The 25082-nt window shown below is 38.3% G+C and overlaps 1 protein-coding gene across 5 annotated transcripts in view; it reads left to right on the top strand.

The window, feature by feature from the left end:
* Window positions 1-23778, top strand: part of sobp (sine oculis binding protein homolog) — a 43448-nt gene extending 19670 nt beyond the window's left edge. For 2 of the 5 annotated variants that reach the window (XM_023353285.1, XM_023353284.1), the window contains 3 exons: window positions 4911-5006; window positions 11031-13005; window positions 18954-23778. In XM_023353285.1, the coding sequence (XP_023209053.1) occupies window positions 4911-5006; window positions 11031-13004 (2070 nt within the window). In that variant the 3' untranslated portion in view covers window position 13005; window positions 18954-23778. The remainder of the gene's footprint in view (window positions 1-4910; window positions 5007-11030; window positions 13006-18953) is intronic. The other 3 variants (XM_023353287.1, XM_023353286.1, XM_005798303.2) reach the window with 2 other exon arrangements.
* Window positions 23779-25082: the final 1304 nt, after the last annotated feature.

Genomic DNA, 25082 nt, shown 5'->3' with positions numbered 1-25082 from the left:
AGATTGTTTGGGGGATTTAAATAAAATAGATATTCCACTGTAGCCTTTAGCTGTTGATGAGAAGCTCCTGAATTGCAACACCTTCAATTTCATTTGCATGATTTTTGCAGCAGAAAACCAGAATGAAGTTTGGGATTTAGTGCAGACAAATGATACCCTGAACGTAGCACAAGTTACCTCTGCTGTCGTATTAAACCAATCAGCTTCATGTTTTGCTCATAGCAAAAACATGCTATGAGCAAAACATGCTTTATCTATGCTAAAGGCAAAATACTCTTTTTAGTAACGACATACTAACAAAGTATTTTGCTATGTTTAAAGATATTAAAAGGACCCAACAGCAGACAGGAAGGAGGCTGGATCAAAACAAAGATGACGTTTAATGAAAGAAATAAAAATTAAACAAACATACAGAACGGTTGAATTCATGAAAGATGCAGAATAGCTATAAGATCCCAGGAGTCAGAGTTATATAAATGCTGGGTTTGTAATTAACGGTTGCAGCTGTGAAGGGAGGGAAGGCTAAGCTAATGCAATAGAGGCACTAGATAGTCACTAATGATAACTACACAGACCACAAGACGACCTATGCAAAAAGCAAACTACAAACACAGAAGAAGCACTGGCATAATAATTTAGATATTCCAAGTGTCTGAAAAATCTTTAAAAAATGTATCTATTTTTCCAAACCAGTTTAACATCAAAACCAATTTCCTTTATTTTTATGGCAAAAACATTTGGGTTTAACAACATAAGATTATTATGAGACATAAAATCAATAAATTTATTTGGTGCATTTAACTTTGACTTTTTTTTTTTTAATTCATGGTGCCGCCATCGTACAAGATTGGTTTATACAGTCTTACATTTTTTGAAGCCATACACTTTAGCAAGGCTCTGAGTGCCTTTTGAAATTAAACAGGCCCACAGAATTAGATTCCCCACCGTGCTAAATTGTGTGTCTTATGTGTTTTCCCAAATAATTCCTCCTTTTATTGACTCCAGGTCATTTAGCAAACTTTGCATGTTTAGGTTTATGATGACAGGATAGAGAAGCTGATTTTCTGGCAGCTCTTGAGCAGTGGGGCTTGCATATTTTTTTAACCTAGCTTACCATTCTCATCTCTGTGTAGACTTGTCATCTAGTCTTGCTTATCTCAGTTTTTATTATTTTAAATGTCTAATTAAAATGATCTAACTTCATATATGATCAAGTTTAGGAAAGCAGTGATTTCCCTGCAGCTATGATTTGTGAAGATTAGCAAAAATCTGCTTCATTTGAATGACTTGCTGAATCATCTTTCCCCTTTTGAAAAGTGCCAGAAAGAATAAACCTCTCTGTCACATAATATTTACAATTAGGTAAACAATTAGGTATGGGTTACTAAATATTAGTTACTACAAATAGTGATACACTCATTAAAAAAGCAATTTATTTAAAAATTCTTCACTGAAATTTATGTTACTGTTTTTAGGGAAGATGATGGAATAGATGTAAATAAGTGATCAAACTGCAGACTATATTTCAATTTAGTGTGAAATTACTGCAATGAAAGATTAATTTAATCCAAGGGCTTTACCACAATAACAATAATCAAGGAAGGTGCTTCATATAATATAAAGTTGTATATTAAATGCTTGTTTTTTCAGGGTTTTGCCAGTTCAACTGGTGAAATTGTGCTGCAATAGCTTCATCAATCTGTTTTTCCAAGCTGTTGGGTTTCGGTGTTTTCTTGCTATCGATTGGTTTGATATTTTTCAAATGCCGTCCTGGTGAAAACAAACTACTTTTTTTTGGTTTTCGTCATGATTTATTTAAGAACAAACCGGCACATTTAAAAGGCATGAGAAGACTTCAGTTCGCAGGTTGTTTCTGCTGCAGCACACACTTTTCTTTTCTTGTTCACACTGTTAAACCTCCCCCTCCTTCTCCTCGGAGACCCCAGACCTCCATCAGTGTCTTTCCCCGAGAGCTCGCTCCAGGCACGAGGGGGCAGAGTGTCGCTTCATGTCAGCCCAGAAATGTCACATCACCCCCAACATGCACACAAACCTGCCTCCTTGCTCCTCCGCTCTCCATGGTTTTCCATCAGCTGCCAAAGAGGGAGAAATGTATGAGAGAGATGAGGGCATCTTTCAGAGTGTGTGTCTGTAAGTGTGGGTTTTGCGTGTGGATTTCTCTGTGCACGTGATGAAGACTGTAAAGTGTCTGCACGTTGCAGCTGAGGCTCGCTGGAGCTCAGGAAGCCTGCAGGCCTGCCTTACACCGCTGCAGGGCACAGAGAGGAAGGTGATTATCTCGTAGCTGCCAGCCATCCAGCTCAAATAAAGAAAAAAGTAACTCCAACTAACAAGATGTGGAGATTGTAAAAGTAAACATGAACTTGGAAGGTTTTTTGATATTTCTTTAACTTGTACTGCAGATAAAGTCTGGGAAAGTATTTTAATTTTTTTTTTTACCAGAACACTTATTCTGGCATCAGTAATTACATGTTTGTACGCTTCTTATGAAGAAAATGTTTGTGTTCATCACAGCGCTGGCTCGTCCCATGAGTTTTAGGAGACTTTTTATGCTTCAGTGATTAGCAGGTCAAATTTAAATTGCCACAGTCCAGAAAAAATAAAAAAATATTTGAAGGAACTTCAGAAAGACTACAAACAACTGATGAAGACCGCTTCTAGAGCTGACAAGACTGTCCAGCTGCTTGAAAGGAAAATTTAAAGAAATGGGAGATGACTCAACACTTTTGTGCAGCAGAGGCAACAGCAAGAATAACATTTGCTGCACACTTCAAAACGGGATGCGGTACAAACTGCGATGTGCAAACATCACAGAGGAAAAATTTCCACGGCACCACGGAAAAACCGGAGCAAACTGGTGTTTGGGTTTTTTCTTTTTACATATATATTTCAAGGGGTTTATTTTCTCTCTTGTTATTACTCTGTGCACCCGTGTTGGTTTTCTGATTTCAGAAAGCAATTTTTATTTTGGAAGAGTGGTTATTTTTGGCAGCTGATGGGCACACGCACACCTGGGCGAGTACGCGTGCCCAGATGGAAGACAGCACTTTGACAGCTGGCCTCACATCCCCACAGGACCGCGGCATCAACAGAGGGGAGCATCGAGGAGGATGTCTTCCTTTGTTACCTGAATTAGAAACGATGGATGGATGGATGGATGGATGGATGGATGGATGGATGGATGGATGGGCAGTAAGCATTTTTAGCATGTTAAAACAACCATTCAACCATTCATGGACTGTTTTACCCATTTTTATGTTTTTTTTCTTTATTCCTAATAATACAGTCAGACAAAACTTGTCTGTTAAAATTATCTTGATTTCCATTTCTAAATATATTCATTACAGTGTTAATAAAATTACACTGCATATCTGTCTATCCATCTATGTCTGCCTTTGTGTGGCTCTCTGTGAGCCTTGAGCCTTGTTCACGGTGCCAACACCTCATTAGTGCAATATGCAAATGAACTGGAGCGGGGCCAGAGGGTCAGAGCACAAACTGGAGGCTGGGTAATAGCACAATGCTGCATCTTTCTGTCGTTGTGCGCGTGTGTTCGCCACAGAGAGTTACTGAGTCTTCAGATTTCTGCCCGGTTAATGTCCCTGTACCATTTCTGGCGTCAGTAGCGCACATGACTGACTTCAGAACAGATGAAGTGGCAGAAAATGATGAAATTATCCAGACAAATGAAAGTTTTTTGGGAGTTTTCAGGTCAAACACCTGTTTAGACCAAGTGTTTGATCTACAAGGATCTGAACTTATCAATAAACATCTATAATATTAGCTGCTAAGTCTTCATTTCAGTGGTTTTTAGCTGCACTTTTTGACCCAATTGTATCACACAAAGTTCTGTTCTACACAAAAGTAGTTTTTTTTTTTATATTAAAATAAAAAACACAATGAAGCGACTGCGGAAACATCTTAACCACACCTGACATAACAGATTGCCTCCGTTTTCACGCCGTGCATAATGAATGACTCAGAGTGCAGGAAGCTCATTTTCCTGCAGCAATCAGTGTTTGAGATGATCTTTTATAATGCTGCAATAAGATACTCATGGAAAATGACACATCTGAACTGTTTGGACAGATTTATCAAATATCATCCATTTGATACTGATTTATACACTTAAAGGACTGAGTAGTCCTTTTTTAATATTTTAGGGACATATATTTTAACCTTTTATGCCCTTTGCATGGCCTGCAAAAGTATTCACCCTTTTCAAATCACAACCTTAACCTTCAGTGCATTTTATTGGGACATTAGGTGACGAGTCAGCACAAACTAAAGCATATATATGATGTGGAAAGGAAATGCTGCATGTTTTCAACATTTTTAGAAATCTTTTGCAAAATAGCTCAAGATCATTCAGATGAGTAAAAATCCTATGAACATCAATTTTCAAATATTGCCACAGACTGATGTTTTAGAGTTAGGTCTGGACTTTGACTGGGCCACTCAAACGTCATTGTGATCTCGTTGACCTTCATCCATCTTCCCATTCACTGTAACTAGCTTCTCTCTCCTTCCTCAAGAAAAGTGTCCCCGCAGCATGATGCGGATGGATTGACGCTTATGGTTGTAATATGATATAAACATGTAAAAGTTTAAGGGATATGGATACTTTTGCTACCACTGTACAGACAAAACTAATCACTTTTTAAAAATTTACTTCAGATAAAAGTTAGTTCATTTTTCCATTGAACTAAACATCTGCACATGCATGTTTGCACGTTTAGTTAGCCTGTCGAACAACTTTGCAATCACCATTTCAGTTTTGTTTATGTCTCTCTTTGCTTTGCATTTCTCAGACTTTTTGTTGCCTCTGTTCACCTGTTTTATTTGACCATCCTTAAAAAGTAGCCATTATTTCTCCTCCCCCTCCTCAGACGAGAGACGGCGGCGGCCTTGGAGGGAAATTACCCCGGCACGTCTTTACTCAGGACGCTCCCCGGCTTGTCTTCAAGACAAACAGCGATGTTCTTGTAAGAATCATGAACATTTAACACCAGACACAGTTTCAGCTCAAAGGCTTTTAAGAACATGCATACATTTATTTTGATGTTTTCATTTTTTCTGCTTTTAAACATTTTTTTTTCATCACACATTGTATTCTGTTTCGAAAAGACAGAAACACAGCTTTCATACCCCTTGATCTTTTCTACATTTGTCATTTCACAACCATGAATATGTGTGTTTTACTGAGATTTTATGTGACAGTCAGTACTGATTGGAAAGTAAATTGTACATATTATAATTTATCTTTTAGACAGATAATCTGAAAGATGTGGCGTACATTCCTATTCAGTTCCCTTACCTCTGATACCCTTAAATAAAATCTATCTCAACTAATTACCTTCAGAAATTATTTAGTTGTTTAATAGAGTCCACATGAGTGTCATTTAATCTCAGTATACAGATGAAACCATAAGTTTACATACACTTTTTTTCTCACTGTCTGAAATTAATTCAGACCAAGCTTCTTTTGTTTTAGGTCAGGTTAGAATTACCAAAGTTATTGCTATTTGCAAATTGTCGCAATACTGAGAGAAAGAATGTCCGATATTAATTTGTTGTTGCACATGTGAACTTCAGGTTTCAACTGTAAACGCTGCAGTGATGATTTCAGAGCAGAATCAAGGAACATGGCAGAGAGGTCAGGGAGAAAGTTGTTCTCTGCAGTTTAAAGCAGGATTAGGTGACAAAATAATATCCTAGGCTTTGAGCGTCTCACCATGCACTCTTCAATCCATCTTCAGGAAATAATAAATCTAACAAGCTGTCTACAAGTCCATTATTATCCGGAGATTCAACCCAGAGGCCTATGGTAACTCTGGAGGAGTTGCAGACATCAACGTCTCAAGTGTGACAATCTGCAAGCATCTTCCAATATGACTTTTATTGAGGAAAAAAAAGTCAGATTGGCTTTAGATGTCCTGTTTGCAGTTTGTCAAAAGTCTCATAGGAAACACAGAAAACATGTGGAAGAAAATGGTGTGGTAAGATAAGACCCAATTGAATTTATAGGTTTACATGAAGACCCAATTGAATTTATAGGTTTACATAAAGAGCATCTGTGCAGTGGGAAACTAATACAGCACATCACGTTGAATAGACTACAGCTAAGGTTAAACATGGTGGTGACAGCATCATGCTGTAGGTCTGCTTTGTAGTTTTCTCTCCTGGATTTGCTGGTTGACCTCTGAAAAGCAAATGGCAGTGAATGGATGGCTGTTAGTATTATTGTACTTTATGGCTGTTTAGCAAATACTTAGCTGCTGCAATCCATTGAATGGTTTAGCTGTTTTTTTAAAAGATTTCTATTATATTTTTATTTTAATCCAGTGTCACTTACTGTTCTTCATAGCTATACCATTATTTTTTATAGGTAATTTTAACTCTGTGGATGCAAGCTGTTCAAATATTCACAAATTAATCTTCTGACAGAGCAAACTCTGTCTGAACCCAAACGAATCTGCACCACAAGTACCAGTTCTTTCTTAAAAGACCAACACTGGAATTGTTGGCATCATTATAAGGATATTCAATCACATCAGGACACATTATTCAAATATTTGAGGTCAAATATTTAAGAAAACATTGATTATTTTCTTCTTAATGCAAACAGCCAGCTGCAAGCCAACAGAAACATTTCATATCTTTGCTAGAGATCAAAGTTTCTACAGGAACATTCAGACACGATCCACCACTCAAGTCTCATCTTTCTTGCAGCTGGAGTGGTTTTACTCATCACCCCGGCCCGTAGGGTTTTTACATGTCACATTTATAATGACCGATATGATGGTTGGCTGTAACAAGAGCAGCCTGACAGACGCACAGAACAGGCCTGTACCTCTTTGACTTTTATCTGCTCCTTGAACTTTTCGTTCTCCATTCAGATTTTAACGAAGTCACACACACGGTGTGGCTAATGTGAAGCCCAGAAACAGGAAATCAACCAGTTATCCTTTTTCTTTTATTGATCAGGTCATTATAATCAACAAAAAAATAAATGATGTAACCTAATTAGTACCCACAGCATCAAAGGTATTTGCTGCAGATGGTCTTCAAGACGTTGAATTGAAGTAAATCTACTTAGAGCTTCATTTTCCAACAAACTTTTTTCTGCTAAGAGTTTGGCTGCATTCGGTGCATTAATGCTGTTGACTTCTAGAGTGGTCAGGATGTTCTGCACATTGTTTGGAGCATACCTTGGCTTATCAAACTAAGTTCCTCCTCAGTTGGATGAAAGTTGTGTTGTGAAGTCTCAGGGTGTAGAAAATTGTTTCAGATTTTCAGTGATGGATTTGTTTCATAACCAGCATGAACAAAATGCCTAAAGTGATGCTGTTGGGGTTCAATGTTGTGATGTCAGCTTATTGGTGTAGTCAGTTATTATTGTAACATGTCCATAATATGTGGCCTGAGCGCTCCTGCATGGCTTAGTCATGAAGAATTTGAAGCCTCAAATAGATGCTAGTTTAGGAAAATGATGGCAGTGCAGCTGGTGTGGCTGCCGAACTCATAGCGTCCTGCTGTTTCCCTGGCAACAACCGAAAGTATTGTATCTCTCTCTCACTAAGTGCTGAATCACTTAATGCCACGGTCACCTCCTTTCACATAGAAATTGGTATAATCACTCTGCTTGCTGCTAATGGCTCTTTGCTGCTGAGAAGGTCCAAATTACCCCAAGGCTCAGCTGTGCTGGTTGCTGAGAGACCAAAGGAAGTAGTGAGCCATTGGGCTGCTGCAGTTTGAACACAGTTTCTATGTGTCTTAGCTGCCAACAGACTCTTTCTTTGGGACCTGTTTGTTTTTTCTGTGTGGTTTCTGAAAAGTCCAAGATGACATCAGGTTTAAGTTAAAATGTTCATTTTACAACCCTGAGCCATCAGGTAAGACAGTCACGCCACCATATTGAGCGACTTATTTAAAGGTTAGCTAGTTTCTCAGCCTTAAGGTTATTATGGACAAGCAGTCTGTGCAAACATCTGGCCAGCTGGTGAAAAGCAAAAGTGAGTCAAATGTAATTTTCTGCAAGTAACACCCAATAGATGGTGGTTAAATGCTCCAAGACATGACACAACACAGCAGTTCAGCCATAGAAAGTTTTTATTTTTTAAGCTTTTATAATTAAATATACGACAAAAAGGATGCAGTGCCACACTCCAACAGGGCGTTTCACCCCTTGGAATTGGAGATATCCCTAACAAAATTATTTGTTACCGTCTATATTGACCCAGATAAGATCCCATTTAAGTCATCCATGGTTCTGCAATACCAATTTTATTTTTACTTGTAAAATATGTCTAATTATGACAGTGTTTCCTTAGCACTCTCTCTTTGATTCACCATAACCTTTTCATTTTCAAAATCCTCTTTATTAATCAGTCTTTTCTGAAACCCCCTCTTTATCTTCTGCAGTTGTTTTAAATCTGTAAATACTTCTTCAGTTACTAAAACTTTCTGGTATAGCTATGCAACTTGTTGCATCAAAAATATTTTCTTCCTGCCCCACAACCTTTAACATGGCCCATCTGGCTCTTCCTAATTTTCTCCCTTTTCATTGTCGGTTCAGAAGGTGAGAGGAGAAAGGACGGCTGCTTCTTTTGCAAGCTAGATAACTGTAGTGCAAATGGTTAAAGTACACCACCAACGCTGGTTCGTTGGCCACGGTGGAAATAAATGGCCGTAATTAGGCTGAACTGCAAACATCTGTGTGCAGGAGTGTGGAGCGAGACGAGAGGGAAGGAGAAAGCACAACTCCATTAGCGTAATGCTCGGTGAAATTTTCACTCACAGTGCAGAAAGTCGTTAAGTGCTCTCCGTCTGTCTTTTCGAGTCGAGGAAAATTTCAGTACATTTATAATTTAAAATATCCAAGGTCTAGGAATATAAAACTCAACTTGTGAGAACACTTCCTGGACTTTTACTCTGTTACGCCTCATTGGATTAGTAGGACTAATTGAACAGTTAAAGCATCTAAAATTAAAATGACTTTTAGTGATTATGTATGAGATTATGTCTCAGATCTGTTCTATGGCTATGTCACCATGCGTGTAACTTCTTACTCTATCTTGTATGATTGCTTAAAATTACAAAATATTTGCAAAACCCGTCAGTTTTTTCAAAGTTGTAGTAGATAAAGTTTATTTTACAAATGCATGCACATAGACAGCCTTTCTGACTTAATCTTTTTAAGCCACTGTCAGACCCGATTCTTTCTAATAAACCAGTGTTGCTTTGCACTGTGTAAAACAGGAGTTTATCCGCTTTCCGGTTGCATCCTTCAACTTATTAACATTCAGCAGGGGGGTAAAAGGGTCTGTATGATGGATGGATGTCGCTGAAGGGTCTGACAACTGATTAATGCCTTAATTATCTCCAGTGAGGACCTGCCACTCCTCCCAGAGCTGACAGAGTGAGCTGTGTGTGGCCTGACGAGCGTCGCCGTGTTCGGGGCTCGCCCACTGCTATCTGCTCCACCGGGGGTCACATTCATTTTCTTCCGTCAAGAAAAATGCTCACATTTTTGCACTGTGAAGGTGTTGATGAAAGATTGCAGCAGCCTGTTTTGGGGATCAGCGCCACTGCAGTGGTCATAAAATTTCACATTTAAGACGAGCCAACACACATTTGGATTCCATGTAGCTGTATAAAATAACAATTAGATGGAAAGGCAACAGAAATGTATTATGTATGTCTATTTTCATGGCAAAAAAAAGTGTAGAATCCACATTTATTTTTTTCAGATCATTAACTGTTTAATAGAGTTGGATAACCTTAGTAAATATAAAACTATTAAAGGAAATTACTCTTAAGCCCAGAATTTCAACAACATCTTCACAAGACCATTATATTTTTATGCTAGTTTTTTTAAAGCCATATAGACATTTTAGATATTTTAGATCATTGTCTTGCTGCATAACCTAAGTACACTTGAACTAAAGGTCACAAGGAAATTCTCCCTCAGGATTTTGTTGTGTGAAAAAGAACTCATGGTTCCATCAACTCTCATACGTTGTCCAGACTGTTACCCTACCTGCACCATACTTGACATTCTCTACAGCTGGGCAATATGGACCAAAAATATTTGTATTTATTAATATGTTTTTTTTAGCATGACAGATTCAAAGATAAATATCACACTTATGTTTCAAATTAAAGTTTTTAAGATAATATGTATTCCGATACAAACTGAAAGAACAATTATTATTTCACACCAATGACAGGACTCCGAAAACACTTATGACTCACTAGAACTTCAGAAAATTCATCTGATAATCATTTTGTGATCCGGTGACACAAAAAAGAAGAAAATAAAAATAAAAGAAACTTTATTTCATTTAATCTTTAAAAAATCTATAAAATTGGGGGTTCATTCTTTATTTTTCATTATGAATCAAAAAATAGGTGATTCTTGTTTTCAGTTTGTAGCTCTTAAGACCCAACACTTTAATGTATTTTTGTGGAATACCATGTTGTGTTGGTTACTTCTGATCAAAGCAGAAATTAATGGAATGACTAGCAATATAATCTGAATGTCCAAAAGGACATGATTTGGATATTGTTCCCAGCCTTCCTATAGATTTGTTCAATTAGACACCTGCAAGAAGCTGCCAGAAGTATTTTACTGCATTTATTACCAAGTTGGCACAATATTCAAATCATTTTGTTGAAGGAAACTGAGGGAAAATATCTTGTAGCTGTATCAGAGTCATTGGTCACAGGACTGAGAGTGAGTGTCTTTTTCAGGCCAACAGAAAGTGCAAATGAGAACTTGTTGCGTGGGCAGATTGTTAAAGATAGTCACCTCAGTTGCATAGCAGCAGAACATTGTTATGTCTGCTTTCACTTCTGTAAATGTAGAGTTGTTAAAAGCAAATGGGGGATGCATATTTACAAATATAAACTAACTTACTTATTAAGCAAGATGATGATGATATAATATTGTGCTGTACTATATGTATATGACAAGATACATACCTTATGTGCTGTGTTTTTTGCAGGTGTGTGACTGGTGCAAACATATTCGCCACACTAAGGAGTACCTGGACTTTGGCGCTGGTGAGCGCAGGCTGCAGTTCTGCAGTGCCAAATGCCTAAACCAGTATAAAATGGACATTTTCTACAAGGAAACCCAGGCTGCCCTGCCTGGAGCATTGTGTAACCCTGGTCATGGAGCTGGAGGGGAGGGAAAACCAGAGTGCAGTGCAGGGGTGCAGCTGCTGACTCCTGAATCCTGGGGTACGCCACTGACAGATCTTCGGCGTAAGGCTCCTTCACCAGGGAGCCATTCTGGCACCTCTGCCTTGGTCTCCTCTACTTCTTCTGCCACCTCACCTTCAGAAACAGCGGCTGTGTGTTCCCCTTCCTCATCCACTTCAACCAAAATTCCCACACCTAGACCTCATGAAAGCCCAACACTTCCCCCTCCACCTCTTCCTTTGCATCCACCAGTGGGGGTTCCCTCTGGCAGCCCACCCATGGTGATGACACCCAGAGGACCTATGCCCCTGCCTCTGTTCATGGAACATCAAATGATGCAGCAGATCCGACCACCATTTCTTCGCCCCTCTGCCCATCCAGGGGGACCTAACAGCCCACTTTCAAACCCCATAATCCCCGGGATTGGTCCACCTCCTCCCCCAAGAACCCTTGGTCCAGCATCAAGTCCCATGCACAGACCCCTCCTTTCTCCACACATCCACCATTCATCCAATCCTAATCCAGGTATGATCCCTCCTCACCCTGGCCTACCTATACCAGGTCTGCCCCCTTTTCCCCCTGTCAACATGATGCCCAACGGACCCATCCCTTTGCCCCCAATGATGAACTTTGGCATGCCATCCTTAGCCCCATTGGTACCCCCACCAACTCTGTTGGTCCCTTACCCGGTCATTGTACCTCTCCCAGTTCCAATACCTATTCCAATCCCAATCCCTTTTAACTCCAAGACTTCTAGGGACCAACCAGAGAGCAGTAGTTCTGTCCACAGTGCTCCAGATTCTTCAGAAGCATCATCCTCTAGGGCTCACTCTCCAAGTTCTTCTGGAAGTGACAAAGGGGATCACAAGACAGAGCCAGCAGGTGGAGAACAGGTTTCTCCTGTACCTGGTGAGAGAAGCAGGACAGCGTTCATGGACTTGACTGTGAAGGCAGAGGATAATCCAGGCAGTCTTTGTCTTTCCAGTGGCTCTGGACTGATTGATGGTGTAATTGACCTAACTGTGGGCCAAAAGCCAGGCCAGCAGCACCTCATTCAGACCATGCTCGCTGGAGTCCAGGTCAAAGTGGAGGAATCGAGATCTCCACCAGCTGATGGGTTTGGGAGGGAATGTGTAGGTAGTAATGCAGAGAACACTCTTTTACCACAGGGCAGTTTTACAGAACTGGATACAGGCACACACCTTAAGTCATTGGACTCTGCAGTGCAACCTTCCAGCAAAACTGATCTTCCAGAGAGTCAAATAAGTCCTAATTTTAAACCAGCGCTCTTGCCTACATCAGTACGGACCCAGTCCTTAGCCCTTCTTCAGCTTCAAGCTAACTCTGCTGCCCCTTGTAATGTAATAGTCAATGGCACTGGATGGCATTCCCTTCTCAATCCAGACCGAAAAGGAGAGAGGGATGGGGAGAACCCGCCAAAGAATGGTGATCTGGAGCGCGAGGCGCTGAAAGAAAACAATTGTTCGGTGGGTGAGGCAGGGAAACGAATATCAGCACAAGATGAGAAAGTGGACACAAAAGTGGACAGTAAGCAAGACCCTGACTCCAGCATGGAAGAGGGTGAACACGCCTACGCCCTGCCACTTCTCTCAGCGGGAGGTTGTGTCGTCATCCAGCCTGTGCCAAAGCCTGCCGCTGACAAGACAGCCATCCTGTCCTGCTCCATCAGTGCACCATTGTCAGCAGGTGGGAGCCCTGAGCTGGAGCCGCCGCTGAAGAGGAGGTGTCTGCGAATCCGCAATCAAAACAAGTGAGGTAAGTGAAATTTGGTATTATCCAAATAACACTTCTAGGGAATCTCACATCAACATTTTGGCATGGGCCATTACCTTTATCTGGGATTTGCGAGTTAATTCCAAGGCTGCAGGATTTCTTATTTTTGCAGAGGAGGGTGAAGTGATAAGATTTTCTAGCCCTATAGAGTTATTAGAGGTTCTTCTTCCTTATGCTTTTCTAGCAAAGAAGCTCAGAAAATGCTGTCATTTTCTTAGTATCACTGATCAAACCAACTGCGGTCTAATTTTATGGTAGTTAACAAATTGGCTTGACAAATTCAGTTTAAACTAAACAAACTTGTTTTGCTATTTTGTTGTAATCAGTGGATACAATTCAGCCTGTGACACCAATCAACTTCCACAATTGACAATTGAGAGATGTTATAGACCGTGTGTTGATCAGTAGAACAGAGTATTGTTAAGTATGACTAATGTATTCAAAGTTCTAGTAGTCAGTGTTTTAAAATCATGTTTGTTCTTTGATAAGCTTTGATTTTATTCTGTTCAGCCAAAGCAAAACCCTCGTGTCACACGTTTCTGGATAATTTGGTAAAATCGCACAGAATTGATACACAAAAAGCACTTCACAAGTGAAAAGGAAAGATTTTATTTTAAGTACTATCTATGTAAAGTGCGGTAAAAAAAATACTTTGTTTTTACCTTTTTTCACATAACTTTTAAAAAAATAACATACAGTTCTTTGAGACTGAGGGGAACTTGAATATCGGAGCTCACAGGTGTAAGCAGAAGGGTAATCAGGCAATTGGACTTGGAGAACGTGTCTAAACATGCCCATTGAAGAACCCTATGGCGGTACTTTGGGATTAAGAGGTATCAGGGCCTTTAGGTCAGTGTCAGAGATTGGTTGTTTCTGGTGAGCATCGGACTCAAAGTTGCCCTTTTTCCCCGATTCTGTTCATAAGGTTCATGTTCAGAATAACTCGCACAGAAAGAAGCGGATCTGTTTTTGTGGATGTATGGATGGATGGATGGATGGATGGATGGATGGATGGATGGATGGATGGATGGATGGATGGATGGATGGATGGATAGACAGAATGTGTTGTCTGGGTTTGTTTTCTTTTTTTTTTATATGATTTTTTTTTATTGTGTTGTAATACATACTCCCCTAGGAATGAAAGCCATAGTACCCACGTTTTATTTGATTGTCCTTCCCTTTACGTCGGACATCAAATTATGACTGAGTTTTAGGGTTTCTGTGGTTTTAAAATGTGTAACACAAAAGGATTTCCTCAATCTATAAAATATTCTTTACTCAGACTTTTTCTCTTCTTTTGTAGTCTAATAAGAAAACATTTTGCACTCTTTTCTGTCCTCTTAGATTGTTCAGGTGCAGTGATAAAGATTAATCAGAGTGACAGTGTGCTGCTTGATTTTTGGGTAGACACAGTGTGACTTCAGACTTTGGAAAAAAGAAGTGGAAAAAAAAGAAAGAAATGATTGAAACATAGTGCTCCATTTTCCTCAGCGTTACCTGAATGCTGCGGCAGGGAGATGTGTTTGAATGTCACTTAGGGAACTCTTGTGGAGAACATTTTTGAAAGATGTCTGATTCAATAGCATCCTGGTGAACAGGATGTTTAGCCCACACATTAATTTTCCAAACAAAATGAGTGTTTAAAACTTGTTAGATCGCATTCTCGATCACCAAAATGGAAACCTTTTCTTGTCAAAAGACCCATTCAGCACATTTTCACTACAGTTGATGCTACATTCCTTGGCTTATTGAATACTAATTAAATGAAACTGCAATTTTGAGCAATTTAAAGGCAAATTCAGGTTAGGGTGGCACGAGGTGAGTGCTCTGAATGAAATCAATTAGTGATGACAAAAGAGGGAAATCAAGCCCTGCAGCCAGCAGCTAACATGAACAGAATTAATCCGCTGTAATAATCAGACATGTGAAGGTTTATTTTTTATGAAGACTGACACTGGGAAGTCCAAATACTAAAATGCTCTTTCTAAAATATTTTCTCATTTCGTAGAGAAATGCTAAGACATTTATTAAGGCATTAGTTATTTACCATGACTAGTATTTACCATTTACCACGTGTCGTGCCTTCTATTTCCTTCCATGCTGCGATGTATGACGGTGAACACAGGCAGATTAAAGGTCTCAGCTGGGCTGCATGGTACTATTCCTGTAAACAGGGAAGGCCCATTGCACCCTTTTCTTTTTTTAGTTGCAGAGTTCTAAACTTAATTCTGGCCTTTTTACCCTGCCACAGATACCTCGCTATTAATCTATCCCATTCTGAAAACTGTTTAGGTGGGATTGTGACTGGTAGACATTGAAATAAGTACAGTAACTGTGGAAGGATAGTCATCCTGGTGGATTATATCCAGGAGCTCAAACTTAAAAAGGGGATAACATTCCATCTATGTAAATCTGATTTTATTTTCAAATTTAGTGGGCCATAATTTGTATCAAACAGTTTTGAGAAGTCCCTCGATAGTGAAACACCCAAATATTTGATAGACTCAGCCTCCCAATTCCAGTTGTACCCAGTCTTAATTGAAGGCAGTGGATCGTAGTTAAATGTTAATACTTGAGTTTTATTTATATTAATTTTGTAACCAGAGATTAAACTAAACTCTTTGAGCAACTTCATCAGTTTTGGGATTGTCTGTGTGGGCTGTGTTATACTTATCAATACAAGGATAGTTTTTGCTCCCAGATGTTGTTGTAACCCCTTTTATATCTGGACTCTGTCTTATCAGTTGACTCATGAGCTCAATAAACAAGGCGAAGAGAAGCGGCGACGCACAAACACCCCTGTCTCGTTCCTCTTTCCAAAGTGAATGAATTGGTCAAATCTCCATTAATTTTAATTCTAGCTGTTGGTTTAGTATATAACGATTTAAATGTGTCAATTATTGTTGTATGAAACCCAAATTTTGAAAGCACTTTATATAAAAAAGACCACCCTACCGAATTAAATGCTTTCTCTGCATCTAAAATTAATATCAGTGCCTCTAGTTTTTGCTGAGTGACTTCTCTCATAATGTGTAATGTTTTTCTAATGTTGTCTTTTTGTCTGTCTTTGCCTGACAAAACCAGTCTGATCTTTATGCATTGTCTCCATCATTTTTTATTTATTTATTTATTTATTTTTATTAAACTTTATTTAAACAAAGTAAGCACAAACACATAAGGCAATTACAACAGTGTAACTCTGTAGAGGGCATAGTAGAGGCAGATTTTGAAATGGAAATACTAAGTAATATTGATAAGAAAAAAAATAAATGAATAATAATGAAACAATAACTAAAATAACAACAAGGGGATTCATATCTTAGGATTGATATACATTGGTGGGCAATTCCATTAATATTTTAGTCAGGTATTCATATGATTCAATATATTTCAGAGATTTCAAATAAACAAAAAAAAATGGTACAGCAGTGATGCTTATTTTAAGGAAACAGTCCTTTTAAAGTTTGTAACTTATTAATTTTATCAGTGTTTTATTGAATCTGTTCTTGTTTTGGTTTGGTTAGGTTGTTCATAAGAGAAGACGACTCTTATGTCTCTGTATTGTAATAAATACTACATTGTCTTTATAAAATAAAAATAAGGAGGGTTAGGGTAAGAACTGTCCATATAGTACTGTGGAAGAAATGTTTGAAGGCTTGTGCATGAATCAAGATGTGTTTGAAACAGAATATAAACAATTTAGTAGGAATGGTGTTGAAAAGGCAAATTAAAGAAATCTGGATTACTCCATATAGTAGACCGCTGTTAAAAGCATGGAATGCAAATATTGATATCCAGTATTGTGTTGATGCATATGCATGTTGTGTTTATATTGTATCTTACATGTCAAAAATTTTAAGTGAAATTGGTCTTCTTCTAGGAAATGGACAAAAAGAGAAGCAGCCAAAGAAGGAAATGTTTGTGCTAAAGAAGCTTTAAAGAGATTTGGTAGTGTCTATTTGCATAACCGTGATGTTTGTGCTCAGGAAGCAGTGTATAGACTCACCAACATGCATTTAAAGGAGTGTTCTCAGAGAGTTATTTTTACTCCAACTGGTGATAATATTGTGAAAATGAGTTTTCCCATTTCTGTTTTCAGACAAAAGCTACATCACAGGATCTTACTTCAAAAGACAATTATGGATAACTGGCATAGTTGAACACTATAAAAATAGGCCGAATGATAATATGTTCAATAATATGTTCCTGGTTAAGTTTGCTTCAGATTAAAGTGTTTTGACAAAAAATGAGGAATGTAGAAATGCAATAAAGTTGAATAATGACTTTGGGTTTATTGGGTTTATTGGTTTTGTCCAAAAATAATTTGGACAAAACCAGCGCATATTGATCTCGGGATCAATATGCGCGTTTCTCTGAAACAAAAGAGCCAGAAAAGTTTTACCAAAGCATAATGCAGTTATTTCTGCCTTATCACTTTGATAGTGAACTTAAGCCTTTGGTGAGTTTTACAGAACTGGTTTGCTTGGATTTGTTGATGGAACAAAACATTCAGTAAAGTCTGTTGTAGATTTAAGTAGGAGTGAGTTTGAGTAGGAATCTGATCATTTGGAGGCTGTGGACAATGTTACTGGTGATGTAATGCTGGAAGACGCATGGGCTGAATGGTGTTCTGAGGTTGAATTGGAACGCTTGGAGTGTGTGGTATTACAAAAAGGATGACAAATAGAAAACAGTGATCAGGAACAAATCCCTGTATGACCGGTGTCAGAGTCTGGTCCGCATTGCCGGCAATAAGTCGGGCTCGTTTCCGGTGAGAGTGGGACTCCGCCAGAGCTGCCCTTTGTCACCGATTCTGTTCATTACTTTCATGGACATTTCTAGGCGCATCCAAGGTGTTGAGGGGATCCTTTTTGGTGGCCTTAGGATCACGTCTCTGCTTTTTGCGGATGATGTGGTCCTGTTGGTTTCATCAGGTCGTGATCTGCAGCTCTCCCTGGAGCGGTTTGCAGCCGAGTGTGAAGCGGCTGGGATGAGGATTAGTGCCTCCAAATCCGAGGCCATGGTCTTGAGCTGGAAAAGGGTAGAGTGCCTTCTCTGGGTCGGGGGTGAGGGTGTGGGGGCTATGGGGCGTCCTGCCCCAACAGGAGGAGTTCAAGTATCTCGGGATCTTGTTCACAATTGAGGGAAGAAGGGAGCGGGAGATCGACAGGCGGATTGGCGAAGTGTCTGCCGTCAAGCGGGCGCTGTACCGGTCTGTCGTGGTGAAGAGAGAGCTGAGTCAAAAAGCGAAGCTCTCGATTTACCGGTCTATCTACATTCCCACCCTCATCTATGGTCATGAGCTTTGGGTCATGACCGAAAGAACGAGATCGCAGATACAAGCGGCCGAAATGGGTTTTCTCCGTAGAGTGGCTGGGCTCTCTACGGAGCTCAGTCATCCGGGAGGGACTCAGAGTAGAGCCGCTGCTCCTTCACATCGAGAGGAGCCAGTTGAGGTGGCTCAGGCATCTGGTCAGGATGCCTCCTGGACACTTCCCTGGTGAGGTGTTCCGGGCATGTACCACCTGGAGGAGGCCCCGGGGAAGACCCAGGACATGCTGGAGGGACTGTGTCTCTCGGCTGGCCTGGGAACGCTTCGGGATTCCCCCGGAGGAGCTGGAACAAGTGGCTGGGGAGAGGGAAGTCTGGGCCTCCCTTTTTAAACTGCTACCCCCATGACCCCAACCCTGGATAAAGGGATGGATGGATGGATGGATGGATGGATGGATGGATGGATGGATGGATGGATGGATGGATGGATGGATGGATGATGGATGGATGGAAAACTTTTGACCACAGATGGACAAGAAAGCTCAAAACTTAATGAAGATGCACAAATTAATCCACAAGATTTTCTCTTTAAAAGCTGATCATAAATTGATCAATACAACCTGGACTCTGTCTCATTGTCCTCCCTCTCTCTTTCACAGATGGATGCTCTTATGACCGCAGTGCCATCAGCGACTCATCTATCTACCCCCAACCTCTAAATCCCATCACTCCCAGCTATACCACTCCTCACGTTCACACATGCACATGTAGGTTGTTGTCATCTCACCATCTACCAGCACTACTAATCGCCTTTCGAGACTGACGAGAATCCAAGAAAACTAAATGACGTGTATCATAGCAGAGGAGACAGGGCTTCTCTTCTCTTTATGACACTCTTTGAGGGCCGAATTTTATATATAAGGGACGTTTTGGCCAGCAGGACTTCTTGACCTTTAACCTGGAGACAGTAAATTCTTGCAACAGGAAGATTATCAGACGTCCACAACCCCGGTGGCTTTCTCATTATTTAAAGATTCAATCTGCACTTCCCCCCTTCAACACAAGCTCTAGTTATATATATATTTTTTTTACTATGGAGCATCCTGTGATATTCAGACATAAGTGTGGAACCTGTGAAAAGCTTTGAAATGAGATGACACTATAACCATGGTACTAAATGTTTGCTCTTGTATTTTGTTTTATCCTTTTTAAACTCACATGTTTTGAAATACAGATACATGGAAACTATAAACAAACATCAGAACAGTTCATGCAGCTAATTTCTAATGAGAGGAGTCATAAATACTCTTGAATATCTACACTTTCTGTTTGGTGGGATAAAAACATCAAATTGATAAATGGGGACAGTGTTAATGTCACTAGCCATCTGCTGTTCAGATTTTTTCTCTACATGCATTATTGCACAAAAAAGAAACAGTTATCAAAATTGACTTTCGTGAATGTCATAAAACCAATGGTATGGGCTAATACTTGCTCAGGCTCTTCATTTTGAGAACATGTTAAGCCTTTCTGTGCTCCTAAATTAATCTGGAAATGCTATGTAGAAAATCTGCCAACCTCAGCCTTGGAAATTTGTGTTTAATGTCTTTATTAACAGTGATACTCGTGTTCACTTTTATTGATGTCAGACGAGGGATAGCCCTTTTATTAATCTCAATCTTTAACTGTGAGGGAAAACTGTTAGAAAAAAAGAGAAAAAATTTCACCCATTTGCCATGTCTGTAATCTTCGTAAAGTTAACAGAGTTACAAAGAAACTATTTTGGAACAAATTTGAAAAAAAAACTGCTAGTTGCTATTGCAATTTAATCCTCTTCACATTTTATTAAATTGCTAATCATTAGCTAATAATGTCTCAATTGTCAGTTTGAAATGAACATGAAACAAGCCTTGAAGTAACTACTAATAGAAATGGGACATTAGTAATTGTCCCCTTTTGTTCCCATCTACTTTAAAATGAATAGGTTTAATAAATGCTTAGTTGTTTAATAATTTGTTCCTATTAAGTAATGACAAACTGTCCTTTAACAATCACTTCCTAGTCATTAAGTACTTGGCATAATTTCACTCAGAAAAACATCACTAGCTAAAGGCCAATTCCTTAGTTGCAAGTTTATCTTTTTTCTCCGTTTCCCATTTGAAAATGATCATTAATTTATGTTTACCAAATCAGTGACTGTGTAGGAATAAACCAAGATTATATTTTGATGATATTAAACTGACTATTGATAAATCATTATTTATTCAACTAATCTCTGGCTAGTTGCTAATGATTCATCAGTAGCAATTAGAAACCGGATGGGTAGGGCTAATTAGCCACTGATGTTAACTTTCATAATATTCTAACTTATTTCAGATAGAAACAAAAATAGTTTGTTCATAAATCATTAACTATTAGAAAAATGAAAACATGTGTCCTCATTATATAAAGTCCATCTGACTCAACATTAACCAATTGACTAAAATTCAATCTTTCAATGTTAATAACCTATTTAGCAATGTTTCTTTTTTTTTGTCCACATATCATGTAAAATTGACAATTAACTTATCCCTACCAAATCAGTAGTTCGGTTAAAAATATGAACTTCACATTTGAGTGTCAGTAAGTCAACTGTTAACAAATGACTTTAATTATTATGAAAAATAGTTATTAAACCAGATATGACCATGTGTTAAATCTAAGTGCTAATGTGTCCCTAGCAAAATGCTAGGGAGAAAATTAGCCACTGATGCTAACTGGTTCCTTTTTATTAATAATAATTTTGCTATAAATATTAGCAATGAAGCCATAATTTTGCTACATAATTTAATTCAGACTCAACTATTAAAAATATTTTAGCTATAAAATATATTTTGAAAATAACTAACTGAGCACTAATCACCAAGGTTAATTTATTCTTTATTGGTCTGGGTAAAATGTCTTATTCAAATCAAAATCTGTTTTGAGGGAGACCTGCTCTTCAAAGCAGCAGGACGTACAATAAAATACATATCAATAACACAACAATTGCTAAACATATAAAACTAAAGAAATACATCAGATATTAAGAATAAACATGTGAACATTTACTTTACTAACTAGCATACAAACAGTTTCTGATTAATAACTGATTTGTTTCTGTATAACTGAACACAGTTTTAGGGCTGTTGTAAAATGTTTCCTCTACAGTCCATATTAAATTACCTAAAGTTGTTTAGCCAACATTTTTTAGCTTAAATTTTTAATTGTAAAGCAATTTAGTCTTTTGTGTGTTTGAACTGCCCCCCATCCAGATCGACTTGCATTCAGTCAAATGAAGCCAGAAGTCAGTCTACATTTCAGTGGTGAGATGCACTTCACTCTGGTGTTCAGAGACAAAACATGGAACCTAGTTTTTGTTTGTAAAGTCATCTTTCTGATATTAGACCTAGTAACTAATAGTTGGCTATTAAAACTACTTATGCGAAGAAAAACTAGGCACACCATAAATTAAGAATGGTTTTAAACACCACATTACTTTTAAAATGGTACTTATTGTCAACAAAGATAAAAAAGAGTATCCAATGCACTAACTTGGCAATCCCACATATTTTTTTGTCTTGTAGTAGCATACATTTTATTCACTGTTGAGTTGTACCTAAAAGAGGCCTAACATTTGCTCTTAGCTCACACATACAGCGTATGCAAACTCATGTCTGACAGGCTTCATAAATGTAACCATGTACAAGTTTGTGAGCAGGTTGCAAACAGAAACTCCGGCTGAGATTACACTGCATGTAACTGTATCTGTGAGCTGTGAGGTGGGCATTTAGGTTTAACCTACTGTCTGCCTCAGGTCAGTGTCAGTCCTTGCAAAGCTTCTGCTCTATTTTCTGCAAACAGAGAGGGAACAAATACAGTGTTTAAGTTTCCTATTTTCCTGCTTTGCATAGAACTCTAAAAATGAAAGTCAGAGGAAGAAATTGTTCTTAATCAGCTGCTCAAATGCACATAGTCAGCAAACAGAATATAACATTAATTTGGAGTTTTTACTTCCAAACAAGTGACATATAAATTTAAGTGAACTCTGTAAAAACACAAAGTGTCAAACATTTCTGAAAGAGGCCAATTTTCTTAATGCAATTGTCACTGCAAAGTAATTTTTTTTAATATAAAATCCACTGCTCTTTCTTTTGTTGTAAAACTCCCTTTTGCTTAATTGCCTCAAACAATAGCTCTTTTGGAGACGAGTGATGGGTTTGTTTCCTGTTTTTGATTCTGGTGCCACAAATAATTTAAATGTCAAGTCTAACTTGTTGGGATTTTTCTTTCTCTGACAAACCTAAATGTCTTGTTTTGATGATGTCCTAAACACGTGTCACTATGTTTGCTTTTCTCTTGTTGACACCTTTTATACTCCCAGACTGTGACAAAATGCCAACTTCTGACTGCTTCTACTCGTCCCTATGCTCTGCTGGCGGCATAAGGGGTATATCCTCTTTATTTGAGGCAAGCATTGAAGATATGGGAGTCTAATTTTAGACAAATTAATCCATCTTTCTCAATAGCTGCAAGAGTCATGATGAACCTCCAGCATTCCTTTTTGATTATAAAATACAGGCCTACTTCAGAAGCCTGGATTATGCAATGCAACTAACTCCAAGCTGGGAAAATAAAAGACAACAAGTGGTCGACAGACAAAAAAAATTAAATAAATGGGATACAATGCCCTTGTGTTTCAAAAACAACAGAGAAGTTGCCTTAAATCTTGCTTGTATAATCTCCACAGCTAGACAATGATCTTTGCTTGTAAAGACAACTCTCCCTTCTTTGTACAAAAGGAAACAACTTTGTTATCTTGCTAGTGTCAATGTATAGATGATCAGCTTTTTTCTGTAACTTGTATGAACTGTCACATTTTTGCTAAGAAGAAAATCTCAATGTTCCTCAGTCCCTCTCCTCCCCAACATGCAATATGTGCAACGTTATGAACTCGTGGTGGACTGTCAATCTTTTTGTGTGCATTTTACGGTATTATTTATTGTCAACATGTTTTGAATTTGCAAATAATAGGAAAGAGACAGTTTGACATGAACCTGACCTTCAATTTTTAAACTGGAGGCATTGCTGACAAAAGGAGGACTTTTTATTATGACTTTGTACATAACATGTGGCCAAACTTGCTTTGGAGAAAAAAAAAAAACTAATTTTGTGTTGTAACAGTTATTGTTTAATTAAAGTGAATTACTCATGAAGAGAAATAAATAAGAGGCACACACAATGCTATTTCAGTCATTTTCTGTCCATTAGTGCACATACTAGTCATAAATTCAATATTTTATAACATACTGTACATAGCTATGTACAGTAAAAGAAAAGATGGAAAGAATCGGTACTGGGTGAATATAAGAAGCAAGGGAAAGTGAGCAACTTCATCCATTTCTTTTTGTTTGACTTTTGTAGAAATTCTTAAACAATGGCACCACCGAGAGATAGCAATGGGGTTTGGGTCAAATTGCTGGCTCAATCCTTACAACGCTCTGCTCAATTATTGTTTCTTTTTTTTTCTCCTTTTTTCTCATTTTACTCTTTTTAATGTGGCAATTGTAAATGCTGTACTGTCACCGTCCTATTAGACACAACAGAATGGAACTCAAATTATGGCGTTTGGTTGTACTGCATCACCCCAACAGTAAAACAAGTGATCTTCATCTGGCTAAACTTTCTGGGGGCAGTTGGATTTTGTGACAATATAATGAGGCTCTGTTTGTATCATCCATTATTAGATTTAAGGCATAGATTTGTTTACAGATCAAGCTAACCATAGAAAATAAAAACTTCCTGTCAAGTTCAATATTTCTGCCAAAGCTAAAACTTATTTTAAAAGACAGTGAAGTTTTAAGTCACTGATAGATTTTTTGTACAATTGGAATATTTATAACCATGAATGTCAGAAGATGCACTCAATACTTCACGAGTGGATCATTTCAGCTAACATTTAAATGAACACATACATGAATAAAAATCATTATTTAATAATTATATTTAAAAAATCTGAGACTAATTTGTGCTGAGTGTGAGTCAAAGGTCGAAATAAACTAATGGTTAAAATCCACAAATTGGTACAAAAGTTAATGTTTTATTTGATGTCCTTTGACACTCTGCGATTGAAAAAGTGAATGGTGTGGTCTGTAGCAGCCTCTTGTGGTGATAGACTATTAGAGCGTATTCTCAGGAAGAAGTTGAAAGAATGACAAACCGCAAATTAAAACAAATGCATTCATAATATTCATACATTTTTATTAATATGGGTTATAAATAGGCTCCAACATATTTAGAATCTTCTTTTTTTTAAGTCAGACCTTATTCAAAGTTTATTCAGTGACAGGTTAGCTGCCATACACCACACCACACCACACTGCAAAATTATTTCTGGTTCAGTCAGAAGTCTATATCCACTCATTGTTGATCTATATACTGTTAAATACCAAGTTTTTAAAGATTAATTTGGTTATTCTAACTGATCTAAAACTAAAGAGGGTTGGTCTGATTTAACTTTGGACAGACATACTGCTCTCTTGTAATAGATCATGATGAAAATGTCACACTGTCAGGCAATATTTCAGGAAGATATTTTTAGTCCATTATTAGTAGTACTGTACAGGGTGAAAACAGGTTCTGTGTCCAAGAGACAAATGTGTTTTGCTGTAAAATGTGCATATTAACCCCAGACGATGTTAAAAGAGGCTGTGAAGATGTTGGCTGAAGCTGGTAAAAGAGTGTCATTATCATGTGGCCCAGGGCTGGCC

The sequence above is a fragment of the Xiphophorus maculatus genome, chromosome 19 (genome assembly GCF_002775205.1).
Source record: "Xiphophorus maculatus strain JP 163 A chromosome 19, X_maculatus-5.0-male, whole genome shotgun sequence".
NCBI lineage: Eukaryota > Metazoa > Chordata > Actinopteri > Cyprinodontiformes > Poeciliidae > Xiphophorus > Xiphophorus maculatus.
Note: the sequence above shows the minus strand (reverse complement) of the source record. Positions and strands in the feature narration are given on the sequence as shown.